Below are 17,174 nucleotides of genomic sequence, written 5' to 3'. Positions count from 1 at the left end.
AGTTAAAGTTATTTCTGCTGTCATGCGCAGAATGCCCCGAGTGTATGTTCATATAGCTTAATTAAACACAAAATACAGAGTATAAAAATGGAACTAGGGCTTTTACTTTTAAAGTAAACTGAACTAACGAAATAATAATTGATGGGTTAATTTCTCTTAGTACGGGTAATTTCTTCTAGACTCGCACAAAACTCTTCCAAAGTAATTATGTTGGGAATTTGGCTAATCGCTTCAAATATAAAAGAAAAAAAGAGGCGTATAACATTCAGCGTGCTGGAAGTTGATCTTAACAATCAGGACTCTGAAAAGGTTTCACACCTCTTGTTTTTTTGTATTATAGAAGTTAAGCCGAATGGAAAATGAAAAGGGAGAGTAACAGAGTTGACATCATAAGGAAGCACTGGTCTATAATGCGGCTGGTTCAGTCAAAGCTGTTTGTATAACCTTTCACTATAATTTAATTTAGAAAAGGAAAGGAAATTGCCAGAGGACTTGAATGTCCCGAAATCAGTGACCCGCGTCCCACGATCGTCCGTTTCGGAAGCTCAAGTGAATTCACTCGTGTACAAGATTCGTCGACTAATTATTTTTAGTTTTAGCATTTGTCGTAGCTATGAATTGGGGATAGAATTAACAAGCTAGTTTTTTCTTTGGAAAATTCAGTAATCAATGACTAATATTATGCCTGTCGAGGACTAATCCCTACTAATATTACCATTGCGAAAGTTACTGTCTGGCTGTTACTGTTATCTCTTCAATGTTATCTTCTGTACCCCTAGTGTGAATTTATTCGATAGCGAAACGTGACGTACGCGTTTGCGTTAAGACTCATTTTGTATGGGATTTAGAAACAGCGCGCTAAGCGGGACGTTTTGGAAACTCAAAATCCTATACAAAATGAGACTTAACGCAAACGCGTACATCACGTTTCGCTATCGAATAAATTTACACTAGGGGCTCTGATCTGATTTAAATGTAATTTGGTATGGAAATAGTTGGGGTTCTGGGAAAGAACATGTTTTTATTTTATCACGGAAATCATTGTATAACCAGGTGGAAATTACTATGGAAGTGGGATATAGAATTAATAATTTTTGCAGTCAAATTCGCAACGTAAAATATTAATTCGCAACGACAAAAGGAGACTAAACTTAGGCAAGTATTAAGATTACGTTACATTATTTCACGGTCATTCGACGAGAAGTGGAAACGGAACGAATCAACAAGCCATAACAATTGTGTCTTCAACCCGGTACGGTTTTATATTGACAACTATGTACAGCGAGCTACAAAAGTACATGGACACATTATGAATGAAATCCATTCATAAAGTGGCTATGCGATTTTGCGGTCCGGTGTAGTCACCATCAGATATATTATCTAAATATGGACTTTAAGGTGTCGCTATTAGACGTTTGTTCAGATACCTATTTGTGGACACCTTGACTTGACCGCTCCGATATCTGATGGATATACTTTGATGGACATACTTTCAAATAAATAGAGCTAAGGTAAGACCTATAAATAGCTATAACGTAAGTTTTCATTTAAATATCACGAGAATTTCTAAGGATACTGGCAAGTAGGATTGCGGGTTCAAACTGGTTCAAAGACAAAGTAAATGGAAACCTCATTCCCTCAACTAATTCAACAACAACAACACAAGAATATTGGTCAATCAATATGGAAACTAGAAGCTCCCCTTTCTGTATTCGCCAGAACATTCCATTGCCAAAATGTATTCAGATTTATTAACAACTACGACTAGTAAGTGTCCAAACTTTAAATTCACTTAGTGTATTTCAACTGTCCGGTGATTCACACTGCAGTCTACCAAAAATACCGCATAACTAAAGTAAAATGACCTAAAAGGGCTTACGTCCGTTTCTGACTTTAATGTAAATGTGACTTTTCAGCCCTGGAGAAAAAGATAGTCTGCCCGCCTTTTAGCTAGCCATAGCTGCTATTCTCATTTCCCCATTTCTTCACTGGTACCAGTTAGAAGTAGAACCTCGAGATAAGTATCAATTTTATGTAACCAGAGATCATGCTTATATTGGTTATCAACGGAGTTGCGCTTGAAAAGCGATATAAATGAAAACACAGTCTAGCCAGTGTATTCGTTACACTGCCCTTTTTGTTATACACGTACTCGCTTTGTTTAGCTGTAGCATTGTGCATTTTGTATGTATATTTACGAGTGTATGGAATATTGTGTGACTGCTTTAATAATAGCGCGCAATAACTGAGTCAATTTGTATACGATGCAAATTGTTGTAAAGCGTGATATGACTTTAAATCACAAATCACAACTGATAATTTTCTGAGTCATATTTATTTAATTTACAGTATGTATTTATACATAAATAACGTAGCAAGGTAAACATATTAGATGTTATGTTACTCACACAATAGAGAATAGGCAACAAACGACATATTAACCCCTTAATTGCCAGAAGTTTAAATTTACCAACCAAAAAACGACCCTGATGTTTTAGTTTAAATTTTGTTTCTCTTTGCTGATCCGTTATCGCGTCGGCGAGTTAAGACGTTTAAACTGCATATAGTGTCAATAAATATTTACAATTCCAAAACCACGTATGTACTTATAGTCAAAATGCTTTCTCCAAACTGTTATTACAGAAACAGCATTAGCGCAGGTTTCCATTCAATAGAGACGTGAGATCGCGTCGAGACAAAACAAATATACGGGCACTGTGGGACATATTAGCATGTATCGATCCCCGTATAACTTCATAATGTCCTCATTTCGTATTGTTCCATCTTTGCCGAGTGGCGCGCGCTTTCATAATTTTGTTTGTGGATTTTCCCGTGGAGTAACAGACCTTTGTATTTCATCAAAGACATCCGATTTCCGATCCTATAGATGATTTTCGCCAGAAAATAAAAACTTTTACTTTCTAAAATCTCATTTGTATGAGCCTGGGTTGTAACCCATGAAAACCATCCTCCGGTCTCAAAGTAGCACGCTTAACCACTTTGCTTGCTATCTAATGTACTCACTATGCAATACTATCCTTGTATACAACAAAATCCTCTGCGAGTAACTGCTACCGGTAAGAATTTAATCTCTTGTTAGCATGATAAGGACCCTGACCGAATTTTTAGTCTTTTTTTGCATTTTTTAAAGAACTACCTTTTTCTGCTCTACGAGGCTTTACTACGTAATCCAGCTTTGAACTCATGATTTTTTACCACCAAACACATTCATTTCATTCATTAATTTTCTAGTTCTGACAATGATGTACAATTTTATAAAGTTTATGACATGAAATCATCAGATTACACGATTAAAATACCATAGAACGTAGTAATAACCGCGATATCAAAATAAATACAACTTCATTATGTACACTGGCACTCAGTTCCTTCCTGTAAGCGAAGTAGGTTACCACTTACCAGGTGACATTATTGCAACACAACGTCCGAAACACAAGAAATATGTTGCCGCAAACGAGATTACACTTATACCTAAACTATTAAGATAAACGAAGCTGACGGTAAACACGTACACGATAGAAAATCAAGTTTTATCTAATTGGATAATTTTGTTACACGGAAACACGGCACTATAATAAAATGAGCTAAGGGCAAAGAAACCTAATGTCCCGTGTCCCGTTTATACTTAATGATATATCATGGTAGCAATTCGAGTCTTTGGAGTTCAAGTTATAAAGAAGAATTTGACTCGTTATTACGCGACGCGTGCTTAAAAATTTCCAAGTCCCTTGCCCCGAGTCGAGTTCTTTATTGAGTCTTAATCGCAACTTAAAATCTTCGGACAAAGACGTCAAAAAATTCGTAGTATTTATATAAATTAACACTAAGGAAAATAGGCATTATTTAATGATTACTACCTAACCTATGAATTTCATGTGGAGGCAATGCGTTTTAGAAAACTTTTATACATAATTAGAGAGTTCTCTTAAGGACTCTAGTCAACAAAAACTGAGTCGAGTCTAAAGCTGAGGACTCAAAAGGCTTGAGTCTAAAGGAGCCCACTGAGGGGTCCGCCGGACGGTATCGGCATGTCAGTTAAAACAAAAAGTTGACACTAATGCTGCCTCCTTTATTTATTTCACTGGCGAATAGTGCGCTCTCAATTATTATTATAAGTAATACTCTGTATTTCGTAGTATATGTGCGAACTTGCGACGTGGTATAGATGTTAGAGTGGTGCAGTTCTTATAAGGCTTCAGTTACCGTAACAGAGACCCAGTTATGTCAGTAGAACTTGATTTTCATTATATTGACTATTCGCTAATATAAAATCAAGTAAGATTAAAAATATTTAATCTAAGCTGACGTTAATGCTTTTTATAAAAGGAAATGGGGTCTTTGTCAATATGACAATATTAAAAACAAACAAAAGCTTTATTAAAAGCGTACCTACTAAGAGTTATAATTAGCCGGTTTAGTGAAAAGCAATTTATATTACAAATGAATAAGGATGGCGTAATTAAAAATTTAAAACAGGGTATAACACAACAAACATTGTTTGTCAATGTTAGTCGATTCATGGAAATTTTAGCTTTCTATTTTCACTCCGGGTGTTTTTCCTCTTAGACAGCATCGTTGGGCAAAAAGTAGTTGGATTACAGATTAACGATTATGATTACAAAATATAGTTGTAACTACAAATTACAATTACTAGGAAAAAGTTCAAGTTTGAATAACTTCATTTTGTAATTGCACTCTGTAGTAAATTACTTTATGCGATTACAAATTACTTTCTATGTATTTAAGTATTTATAAATATCTATATATTATATATATCGTTGTCTAAGTACCCTCAACACAAGCCTTATTGAGCTTACTGTGGGACTTAGTCAATTTGTGTAATAATGTCCTATAATAAAAAAAAAAAAAAAAAAAACTTTTATTAAAAAAAAATCCAAATCAGGTAAAAAAAATTAACGAGTTTTAAGTGATTTCAGTTAATCTTAACATATCAAGTTTGACTTTCATATAAAAAAAAGGAATGTTAATTTACAATATTTTGTACAAAGGGACTTAAAAAAATATGAACATTTTAGGGCAAAAACTAGTTTTTGTCAGGTGGTCAGTTCCATGAAGTGGCACCTGAGCATTTTTATTCATTTATATGGCATGAGGTTAAGTAAATGTATGAAAAAAAAATATTGAAAAAAATATTATTACCTTTGGTTTACTGACAGAGTACTAAAGTACTAAATTTGCTCATTTTTGCATATCAAGAAATAATTGAGTAATTTTGATTATAAATAAATGTAATTTCGATTACAAATTACAAAGTAATCCCAACTGTAAGTAGTTGTAACTACATGTAATTAACTACAAATAATTCAACAAGATTACACAAGTAATTGATTACGCCCAACACTGTTAAAAAGAACATTAAATTTATTCCTGACATTAAACAAAAGCACTGGGCGGACACACCATGCTACGGAAATCGTTTTAGTATCTATGTACGCACCTCATCCTCACTTGACGTGCCTGTGTACGCATCAATGTGTGTGTAAGATCTTTAGGGTGGTCAGTTGAAAATATTTTAGCGTTACCATAGAAACGCAATGCAAAAAAAAGTTCTGTTGTTATTTAGGGTCAAACACATGTTAGAATAAGGTCCCTTCTGTGGACAAAAAAAAAACAAAGTTAATGACCCGGGTATTACAATACATATATAATTATATATCACGTTTTTCTTATTTGAATCTTAAGTACTGAAATAATGTAGTTCGTCTTTTAGGGTGCAGCGTAAAAAATAGACTTGGCGATGTCTACAGGAAAGAGGCGAACGAGTTAACCATACTATAAAATGTGTATGAGCCGACTGTACTTGATATTGATAAGCACCTAATAAAATAAGATAATGGAAATGCAATTGCAATGTTACCTATACAGGCATTGCTGGTAAAGCCAGACTCCTATTTCCTTAAATTCGAATTGAAATCTTCCACACGACCGTAGCAAGGTATAAATGGAGGAAATTACGGATGGGGTGGCCTGCACGGGTTTATTTGCAGGCCGGGCCGACTTAATAGGGAGAACGGACCGAATAAAGGTTCATTTCTTTTTTTATCTACACAGGCCAGCGGGACGTGTAAATAAGAAATGACGAGATGCTCCTGATTAAGGAAATTAGGAGGCCATTTAGTAAGTGCTATTTAAATGATGACTTTAAAAAAGATTTAATGAGTATTGCATCAATCCGTTATAAAATGACACGTCATATAAAAACTGTTTACGACTTGTGGTAACTAATATGGCCAATAAATTTATTTCTTAAGGAAAATAACTGTCGGTACGTATACCAAATAAAACCTGATGTTTCGATTATATTACCTGTCTTGCGTGAAGATATTGCTACAATACACGGGGATATTATGATCTTTACTCTTTGGAAGACATTGACTTTCTCCCTATTCTATTCGTCAGATCAGCACATCAGGGTAACCAAGGCGCTTGCACACAGTACCTCTAGATCGCGTACTTTAAACTGTTTCACAGCATAAACGGTAGCCAACAGCTCTTAATCTACTTCTTGTGACAGTTCGTAATTAGCAGCATAGCGCCGAGGTAACCCACTCGTTTGTCCGTGAGTTACGTGAAAACACTTCAAGTAACCTAGTAGATCATAACATCGATGCTGGTGCTCTGTATACAGTCCAAACAATACCAAACACTTAATACACACTTAATCTACACTTACTTCTTGAGGCAGTTCGTGATGAGGAGGTGGACGTCTTGCCGCTCATCCAATAGCAACATGGCGCCGAGGTAACCCACTCGTTTGTCAGTGAACCGCGAACTGGCGATAAGTTTGAGGCATTCCAGCTGACCGAAGTGCGCTGGGTAGCCTAGCATGTGGATGTAGAGAAGTTTTGCGATGTTGCGACATCTGTGTAGAAAAACTTGAATTAGAATTTAAAACTAGATATCGAGATCTATAATAATTGAATTGAAAGAATTACAGTACGGGCTGCTGAAGTTACTGAATGTACGATCGAGGAAATTGATTCTTTAGCAATTTGCGGTTCAAGAAAATTTGGTTGTATACTTATGCTAAGAGCCGTCCAATGTAAAGTGAACCGTAAACCGCTAAAGAATCATACCTCCCTACTCCACTGTACAACCAAAACGTCTGGAATAGGAATAATATAGATTGGTATTTGTTTTGTATGAATTTCTCGCGAATGTTTCTAAAAGACCTACTAGCCCACAAAACTTGTATTCATTTTTCATCTTAACCAGCAAGCCAATATTGGATTTTTACACTTCTTATAGGACAGATAAGCGATTTAGATTACCAGTAATAATCAGGCACACAACCGGTTGAACTTATTTAAAAGGAGTTTTAATATTAAAAAGATTTTTAAATAGGCATGACCTTAACTAAATCTTATCTACAATCATTTGGCTTTCGTAGATATCTGGGTGAGAGAACTCCCTCGTTTCAAATGGCATCCAATTATTGGTGTTATCGGAATTCGGCAATTTCATTCCCGCACGCTGTTGATATCGCCGAAATTGACCCCACTCAAACGTTTGCCAGGCATTGGGGGAGCTGAACTCTACAATTATTGTTGTCGCGTTACTATGTAATATACTAATAGAATGTTTTTTCACGTAGAATTACAATACTAAGCTTTCGATTAGTAATTGGAAAAACGAAATACGGCACCATATACAAAAGCCATTTCTGAAATAAAATAAGGCGCCAGTTTTCTACATGAATATCTCGATCCATGTAAAAACATTACATATATATATTATTACAGATCAAGGCTAGACAATATCGTGTAGAATCCGAGTGAACCTAGACTTTAGACTGGAAGATGCCAAGTCCATATCGATTTACAAATCTGGTGTATTCGTCAGTGCGCTCGTCCATTCGTCCCTTTGACCTCGAAATTCTTAAAAACAAAGTGTAATCGGAGGTCAGATTTATACTTGTGGACTTATGACGATGTATGTATACAAAATCTTAGAGAATGGTTCAGCTTGTTAAGTTTACGCTGCGGTTTCATTATAGCGCGCAATAAAGGACGCTCAAGGATTTTATGCGGTAAGTTATGGAGCCCTTGTATTTGAAAAATATGATTACGGAAACTTTGCTAAGCTTGTTTATTTTAGTAATCATTTAAGACTGTTAAGAGAAAATTACCGTTGGACGTTGAAGACACAAGAAGCTTTTTTTTTAAAGAATGTGTTGTTTTATTAGAAAAAGAGCCTACAATTAGTTGTCAGTTTCCGGTCTCTTAGAGACATTTTGCCTACAGATTTCTTGGGTCATTTTCAAACGTTGGTTTTAAGTCGTTAGGTATTTCTTTCCCCCTCAAATCCGGAACAATTTCTTGAACAAAGGCCAATTTGATTTCTGATAATAGTTTATTACGTTTGTAATCATTATTTATTAGTTATTGTTAATACTTACGTGATCATAATAATAAAAAAGGTTAATATGAATGCCTATAGCATTTACTGACTATTTTATATGTTTGATGCAATGGAATAAAAATCCACTTATAATTTACGATTGTATCGATGACACAACCGTTTCTTTTTGTCAGACCTTGAATTGATGTATGTTGGTTGAAATTCCGCAGTCACATATTACTCTTCTAATGGTGCTTCCAGAATGGTGCTCATCGTAAATCATGCAATTCGCAGATCATGCGCGTGAGCAGGTTTGCGTCAAACAGACTTGTTGCACAGATCTGGACGTAGCTTATACCAATTAAATCCGCCTCCAAACGCACGTTGGTTCAAATTCCGCAGTCAGGTATTACTCTTCTGATGGTGCCTCCAGATCTTCGCGTCAAGCTTGCGCGCTGCTCATCGTAAATTATGCAATTCGTAGATGATGCGGGTGAGCAGGTTTGCGGTAAAGTACTTGTTCCACAGATCTGGATGTACCTTATACCAATTAAACTCACCTCCAAACGCCACTCGCTCTTCTCCACCGCCGTACGCGCCGCCCTGATGTCTGATGAGATCCCGCAGTTATTCGCCACTTTTGACCACATCCAATAGGTACCACCAATAAACTCACCTCCAAACGCTATCCTCTTCTCTGAAAGTGGACCTAATATAGGCGCACTCCTTGTTGACCACGCTCCGCTCTTCCGCCGCCGTACGCGCTGCCCTGATCTGTCTGATGAGATCCCGCAGCCGGGTCGGCGTGGGCATGCGCACTGAAACCGGCGCGACTGTTAAGGACGGCACACACATAGAGAAGCGTTGATCAGTGCATTGTTGTGCTTACTTACAAGCTAGGAAAGTGAAGTTAGAAAAGTTTGATAACAATAATGAAATTGGTATAGAAACGATAACTCAATATCTGCAGAAAGCGCATCAGGATGCATAGACAAGATACCAATCGTTCACGCTCCGTAAAGTAGCGTAGTCATCTCTCTCTATCACTCTTCCATATTAGTGCGACAGGGACAGTTGAGTTTCGTTCGCTGCGGAGCGTTAAAGATTGGCATCTTGTCTACGCACACAGAAATCAGTGGTAGAAAGCATAGGTAGAGATAAAATATTTTTTAAATGTAAACCCATCTCCAGTGCACCTACGCTCACATCATATATTATACAGGGTATTTTGCTTGAGCTATATTTTGCGAGGTCAATATATGTATAAGATATACTGAGTAACTTAGTATGGAAGTTTGCTTTTGCGAGCCATATTAGGGCATTTCATAATCCGGATAAGAATTGTTGCTGGAGTCGCCATTGCCGGATACGGCAATGAAGATTGATGGTGATGGAATTTGTTGATATAATACTTTTGGCTTCTCCCATAGTAAAAGTTACTCAGTATGATAATATTCACTTCGCAAAATTTAACTAAGGATTGAAAAAACATCCCATATGTGAGCGCAGGTGCCTTTGATGTGGGATATGCATTTTAGAAATGATTTATTACAACTGTCCAGCGTCGCTTAGTTAATCTATATATAGGTACTCAAAATATATATTTTAACACGAGCTATTTTGCTTACGGTGGACGCTAGGGACTTTTCGCCAGTCCATTTATAAAACGAGTATTGACGCAATCTTCACGACAGCAGCGATACTGGTCGAAGGTTTGACTGATCGTATTTTATATTTTGGCGTGTCTAATACGGATTTTATTATTCTTATCGAATAGGTAAGTTGTAAAAGTAATCACTGAAGAATTTCTTCTGACAGAGATAGAACGATCAAGAATATAAAATGCAGATCTACAAATTTTGTAAATTAATGGCAAGAAATATATCTATTATAGGAGATCGTTATTACCAAATACATATTGTGTATTAGATAAATATGTATTGGGGTAAGGCGAATCACGTCCGTACCCCACGACGTCACCCATAATTCTATCAAGTCGTAGTTAATTTCCGAATTCGAAGCTACCCAAAAACCGCGGAACTGATTGGGATTACCCGAATACACCTTATTTAATATTTATTCTGTATAAGGAAGACTTGTTGAAACTTACAATTCCATCTTTCAACTCGCTTAGGTATTTTATCATATTTCAGTTCATCCTTTCAAACTTCAACAAAAAAAGTTGGAAGATAAATCTGTTTGTGATTAGTTGATTACTATCAAGGCTCCGTTATTAGCTCCGTGTATGACTGTGGCGCCGCCCTGTGGGGACATATTGCTTATTTGACAGTTGGCAACTCCCAAATAGTATGAATATGTCGTCCCATGAAAGTTTATATTTTCACCACGTCGTGCGTTAGCGTCGCTTGTATTTCCCCTACTACCAACTTCGCACGTAGCCAACAAGTGTATTTTGTCTATAAATCAATTTGAACCATATTCAGTACTCATAGTTTTGGACCTACTAATTCTAGTAAATCAAGTAGTTATACCAAGCCTTTTACAATAGAACATTAAATATTATTATAATACGATGAGAAACATGTGCCATATTTTTCAAAATATTATTATGATTTTAATAGAAACTATACCGCTGTGTTTGTAGTCTCAGTAATTGTTGCTATGCAGTTGCCAAGAGGCAAGTTTAATATTGTATTTGTAATAATAATAATAAATAGGTAGAGTAGTAGCCTAGTAGCTGTATACTTTTATCAGGCTTTAGGGGAGACCGAGGTGAGTTAAAACAGAGGTAGGTATATATAATCGCTTAGGCAAGGATGCATACTGAGAGACCAGAGGACGGTAGGACGAGGCTAAACATCGTTTTATTCCAGGTCGATAACAGTTATAGATGTCTCAAAATTGATGTTGTTCCAACCTAGCTCGGTCTTTCCTATTAGGTAAAATAGGAGGTAGGAAAGACAAATTACTACTAAAATAAGTAATTCTCTATAAATCTTCCTGTATTTATTATTAATGGGACGTCTTTGATCGCGAGCACTAATACTGTTCCCTAGGGATTCATGAAAAGGGCACACGTGGGCGGTCGCACTAGACTTGAGATTGAGTAAATACATATAGCAATATGTATTTACTTTGTACCTTCAGCGTGGGTGTTAGGTACCAAAAGCTATGATTAAAGAAGGGCGATTTGATTTAGTCACACGCACCAGATGACAGCCTTACTCTGCCTTGCAGATGAATTTCAATGATTTCATGACTTTAATTCGAAATGGGTTTAACTAATTAAGGTACAAATAAGGTCTTGTTGAGTATGCAAAAAGAATGAATCCTATCGAGTATAACGCCTTATTACACTACTGATACTCCATTTTTTTCTTTCCATATTTTGAAATAATCATCACTACACCTTATAAAATTAAGTCCCCCGCCGCGTCTGTCTGTCTGTATGTTCGCGACAATCTCAAATATTACTGAACGGATTTTCATGCGGTTTTCACCTATCAATAAAGTGATACTTTTGAAGAGTGAAGCGGAAGGTTTGCGTGGATTTGTGTAACCCGTGCGAAGCCGGGGCGGGTCACTAATTCTTCAATAAAACCATATCGTTCCATAAAAAAAAACACAGTTATTTCTTCAATTAAAAATATGCGATGTCCATTTGTTGCATATATTTATCTTTCAGTGTAGCATGAGAACATCGAATCAACTCAAGTATGATCTAATTTGTAAAACTGCTACAAACTTTGCCGTCGTCAGGGACAATACTCTGTCCAAATTAATGTAGTGTTTTTGTTAAGGCAAATTTAGGCAGCGATTAATGTAAGTTTGCTTAACAGAAGGCGATTCCCAGCTTTTGATAACAAGTCGAAGGTATTTCGGCGCGGTGATGTCACTGGTCTATTGTTTTTACATGCCCCAGTTGATTTATAGGCCACGAATGAAGTCCTATAGTAAATTATTTTTTACATTTAATTATAATAAGACAATGGGAGGCATTGATGTTTTTCACAGTTTGTTGTTAGATTTCTAACTGCCACTTTAAATAAGGTAAACAGTGTCATTAATATTATGAATGTAAACCTTTGTATGTTTGTTATGGTTACTTAATTTTAGTGAAAATGTATTCATTGTAATCTCGGAATCATCCTCCAATTGTGTGAAATAGGACTCCCTATTTTTACGTTTGAATTATGGAAGTTCACAAAGACGCGGACAGTAGCTACGGTTGCTAGTAATGAATATTTATGAGAAGAGTTGTAAGTTTCGCCAAAGTTAGTATAAGATCTACAAGCAAGAAAGCTGGCTCCCGGGGCTAAAACGGTGAAAATCTAAGTTTCGTCTATTTGCTTCTCTGTCGCTCTTGCATATCCACAGAGAGAGGGCAGATAGACGAAACTGTGATTTCACGGTAGCCTTTCAAAATGCGAATGCAGCACATCTCCGCTGCGTAGACACGGGCGTACACATGTCGGTTGTAATGTTTTGAATTGCATGACGCGCTCACAATCGGTGTGACAACTGATATATAATTTCATATATTACATCCAGGTGCTAAAAGCCCTGTTGCATACGTATTTAGTGAGTATTGTGCTAGGTACTTTGAAATACCTAAATGCGTCATTTATTCTAGACCTTGAAGGTACCAGTACCAGTGTATCAATACATACTTTGTAATACCCCAGTCGCCTAAGCCCTTTTACTGACAGGAAAATGCTTCATCTACCTATTACAATTCTATAGACAAAATTTCTGAAGACTCGCAATAAAATCTTATGTTAAATATTTTAAGTAATGGCTAAAGCGTTTCACACACCTTGCAATTCAGCAATCTGATGACAGTGCCGCAGCTATACGTTAAGCCCGGTAGAGATATCTGAATCTCACTTCTACTCTACGCATTGCTGCGTCCCGTCAGTTACTGAATTAAGTAAGGTGTGTGAAACACTTAACTCCAAGATAAAATCTAGCAATAGTAAAGTATGTCATACTCCTACATTAATGAGTATGTTATATATAATTAATGTAGTGTAGTATGGTGTGATTTGTTAACTAAACACAACCTAACTCGTATGTGCAAATATATCAGCAGCAATGTATGTGAACGAGGTGCTCAAAACAATCTGAGCATGACCTTATTCTCTTAGGAACAAGTAAGTAGGTCATTTTGAACATCTCACCCACTTAAATACAGACTGTCCCCCAAATTCATATAACTTAGGAAAGCGCTGTTAAATTTTGTCTCTTTCTAATAAACACAAATGTCCAAATGATGGATAGGGACAAATGAGAATCAAATTAACCGCTCGTTAGATTTGCCAGATGTTTATGAATGTGTCATGCACTCATTTATAATGCAAAGGAATTTTGTTGTCAAACATTTTATAATAATGCAAGTGTGAACAGTGTATGCCTTAATAGTACATTACGATACAAGTGCGAAAAATAGGAAATTCGAAACGAGTGGCCATAAATTAAAACACGACCGAAGGGAGTGTTTTAAATCGACACGCGCTGCGAATTACCTATTTGCATATGTATCGTACAACGTTTTACAGTACATATAGCCCTTTAAATGTTCGACACAGTAACGTAATATGCTAATTTACGCACTAGTGCGGAAAAGTACCACCATATGTACTGTAAAATAAAAAAAACTTCAAGTCAAATGTCCAGATTTATTTAAAAGTTTGATTTCATATTAACTAATAATTATAAGTCACAGACAGTGACGAAATGGAATTGACTGGAGTATTGCACAATAAATGTGTTAGGTACAATCAAAAGTTTTAATTTGTGACCCATTTCGTTACCTTGTTACAGTGACAATGAAAGTCGCTACAGACTTCATACTAATAATAATATAATATTACCAGCTATATAAGGTACAGAACCTTCACTTGATTTTATTTGGAGCCTCGTCTACCAACAAACCATACTCTGGTTTTGCGGAAGTTGTAATTAAGTTTTAAGGTTTGTTTTTTGAACAAACATTTATTTCATTTACTATTATCACTGTGACAAGGTACGAAATGGGTCACTAATTAAATCTCGTAATCAATTTGTGTAAAACAAAAACTAAAAGTATTCAGATTGATTGCCTTGGTTGGCAGCTGTCCGACCAGCGGCGATTAGCGAGATTTATCTCGGCGGATAAGTAATTTCCCTAAGAAAAAAATATTTACATTAAAAAGCAACGCATATAATGTGTCTCTTTATAATTACAGGAAATCTATATGTGTACATACAACAGACAAAACAGTACACAAAACAGTTTATTGCTAGTCACTTTCTCGCTGCTTGTGGAACAGCTGCCTTGTATCAAAGAGAATTGATAGTAATAGAGAGGTAAAATCTTAGAAAAAAACGTGCCCCTTAGTTCGACATCCAAAACATATGGCGCCATATGTTTTGCGGTCACTGTATTGTCAAACGTCAACTTTTGACAATCAGAGTTACCGCAAAATGTATGGAGCTGAACAGCGCCATTTCGTTTACCAGTCAAATTCGAAACACGAAATTGTCTTAGATTTTACGCAACTTACTCAATCAATGTGAAGATAGGTATCTTTGATTGTATTTACAAGGTAGGTACAAAACAGTGCATGCTTGTAAATAATAGAAATTACTCACCTCTTTCAATGGCCTCATTTACCACTTGCTTTATGGTCGCAATATTAAAGGCCGGGTTGAACCTGTGGGAAAATGAGCAATATACATATTTATATCAAATGATAAAACTCAGAGAATATTATTTTTAGTACTGCATTATCAGTTTAATAAATCACTTCCTTCTTGTGAATAAAATATTTAAGTTCCCCAAAAACCAGTCCAATTTACAATCAATCTAGTACCTGTTCTGAAAAATCATGTTAATACCCAGCCAAATTTCCAATTGCTGACCGATTTGATTATGATTTTCATAAATCCTGTACTGTACTAATACCATAGACGGCTGGGCATGCCTCATAGCTTAGTCTGTTTTTTGAATGAAAAGCTTTTTCTTCTGTGTGTGGTGAAAAAGATTGTAGGTATTTTTTAGACAGCGACAGCTGACGCCTAACTAGATAGTGCCCTTCATTACAAATTTAGGTAGTCTCCAAACCGAAACTACGGCCGACAGATGGTTTCTTGGCCGAAACCGAATCTTCGGTTGGACACAACAATCAACCGACTGAATAACATAACTTAGCAGAGAACTAAGAAACTTTAATGCATGTTGAATTTAATTCCAGTAACAGGAGATTTTGTATAACGGTCTCTGTCAGATTATTTATTAATTTTGCCTGGTAATACATGTATAGGTATTACAATGATCCCATTGTTGGGCAAATCTCCCCCATCTTATGGAGGATATTTTTTTTTTTTGTATTTTTTCTTGTAGAGTTAGTGGTTTCCTCTTTTTTATTAGGGAAGTGATGTAGTGTTTTGCTTGATAGAAGATTATAATCTCTGGATAACCAGTCGGTTTGGGGAGTGTGTTCTTATTTATATTTGTTGTTAATGTGGTATCACTTTGGTAGTGGTTTCAGTGGTTGTGTGTTTGGTTTGGTCATGTTGTTGGTATTAATGTTGTTGTTGTTTGTTTGCTGTTGTTTTTTTGTAACTGTTTAATTCCGGGGTCTATTATTCTGTAATTGCTTTTGATTGCTTGAAGATCATAAAGAATAAGAACTTCAACAGTTTTAAGTCGAAAACATGTTTTATTTATTTTTGGCAAATAGATCATTGTTTGTTTTTAAATGAATGCAAACTAGTAAATTTCAACCATTGGTACTGAGATAATACCACTCAAGAATGATAGGTAACTATGGTATCAATTAAAGTGTTTTAGTGTCATAATGTCATATTGTAAGCATATAGATTGTGTCACGATGATGCGCGAGTTTGGCAAATCTAACCTTTAATGGCATAGCAATATGAACCAAGGCACGCGCCCTCGTGAATCACACAATCTATAATTGATTAAATTTATTTCCTTTTTAGCATATATCAAAGGTGGAATGACCAAGCCATGTGACTTTGTTTACATTACTTTAAACAAGTAAAAGAACATGTTGGCTATAAGGACAAACATTCAAACTTAAGTGTTAGATAGATCACGATATAAATACTACATATAGGTATGTAGGTTAGGTATAAGCAGTAGCCAGTACCTAAGTAACTTTATCAATAATTTCTAAGATAATTACAATATATTGACCTCTCCGCTCTCCGCTGACAATGGACCCTGCAATGACACCTGATAGATAGCATTGCAGTCAATTAGGATCAATTGCTCATTTTGTAGGATATTGTGTGATTTGTAAGATCTTGCCTGTACTAAGACTAGATATAGAATAGGTAATAAAAATCCCTACTAATAATATTATAAATACATACATGACTCAGGAAAAATATCTGTATATGCCCTTACCGGGATTTGAACCCAGGACCTTCAGCTTCATAGGCAGGGTCACTACCCACTAGGCCAGACTGGTTATTGCTTGAATTTTTTAGTTAGATTTTCCAACAAAAGAGCCAGACACCTCAAGCACACAAAATAATTCTTAAATGCTTTATCAATGAAGCTAGTTTGCTAATTTGTAGTAGGAATATATCTGTATGTTATGATGTGTACAAAAACTGTTATAGAGGGTCTAGCAAGCTAAGCTAAGAAGATTGGCCCCCGCAAGGGATTTGGTTGTAATTTGAGGTGCAGTAGTGGCAGGTCCTAAGAACACTGTATGCGTAATATCAGCCTTCGATCTTCTTTTGTTTCAGACTTATCCACGAAAATGTCAAAAAATCAAGGTAATTTTTAAACTGATATTGCAGCTAAACCAAGCAAG

General features: G+C 36.0%; 1 protein-coding gene and 1 long non-coding RNA gene across 5 annotated transcripts in view; one reads left to right on the top strand and one right to left on the bottom strand.

Annotated features, from left to right (window-relative positions):
• Positions 1 to 17,174, top strand: part of LOC133521176 (uncharacterized) — a 293,381-nt gene that overhangs the window by 211,868 nt on the left and 64,339 nt on the right. The window lies entirely within an intron of this gene.
• The window catches only part of LOC133521159 (AP-1 complex subunit gamma-1), a 48,759-nt gene that overhangs the window by 28,453 nt on the left and 3,132 nt on the right, over positions 1 to 17,174 (bottom strand). For 3 of the 4 annotated variants that reach the window (XM_061855962.1, XM_061855963.1, XM_061855965.1), the window contains exons 2-4: positions 14,977 to 15,038; positions 9,059 to 9,200; positions 6,716 to 6,904 (exon numbers count right to left, since the gene is read on the bottom strand). In XM_061855962.1, the coding sequence (XP_061711946.1) occupies positions 6,716 to 6,904; positions 9,059 to 9,200; positions 14,977 to 15,038 (393 nt within the window). Of the gene's footprint in view, positions 1 to 6,715; positions 6,905 to 9,058; positions 9,216 to 14,976; positions 15,039 to 17,174 lie in introns of all 4 variants that reach the window. The other variant, XM_061855964.1, reaches the window with a different exon arrangement.

This window comes from Cydia pomonella, chromosome 9, assembly GCF_033807575.1.
Source record: "Cydia pomonella isolate Wapato2018A chromosome 9, ilCydPomo1, whole genome shotgun sequence".
Taxonomy (NCBI): Eukaryota; Metazoa; Arthropoda; class Insecta; order Lepidoptera; family Tortricidae; genus Cydia; species Cydia pomonella.
This window is presented reverse-complemented; position numbering and strand designations above follow the sequence as displayed.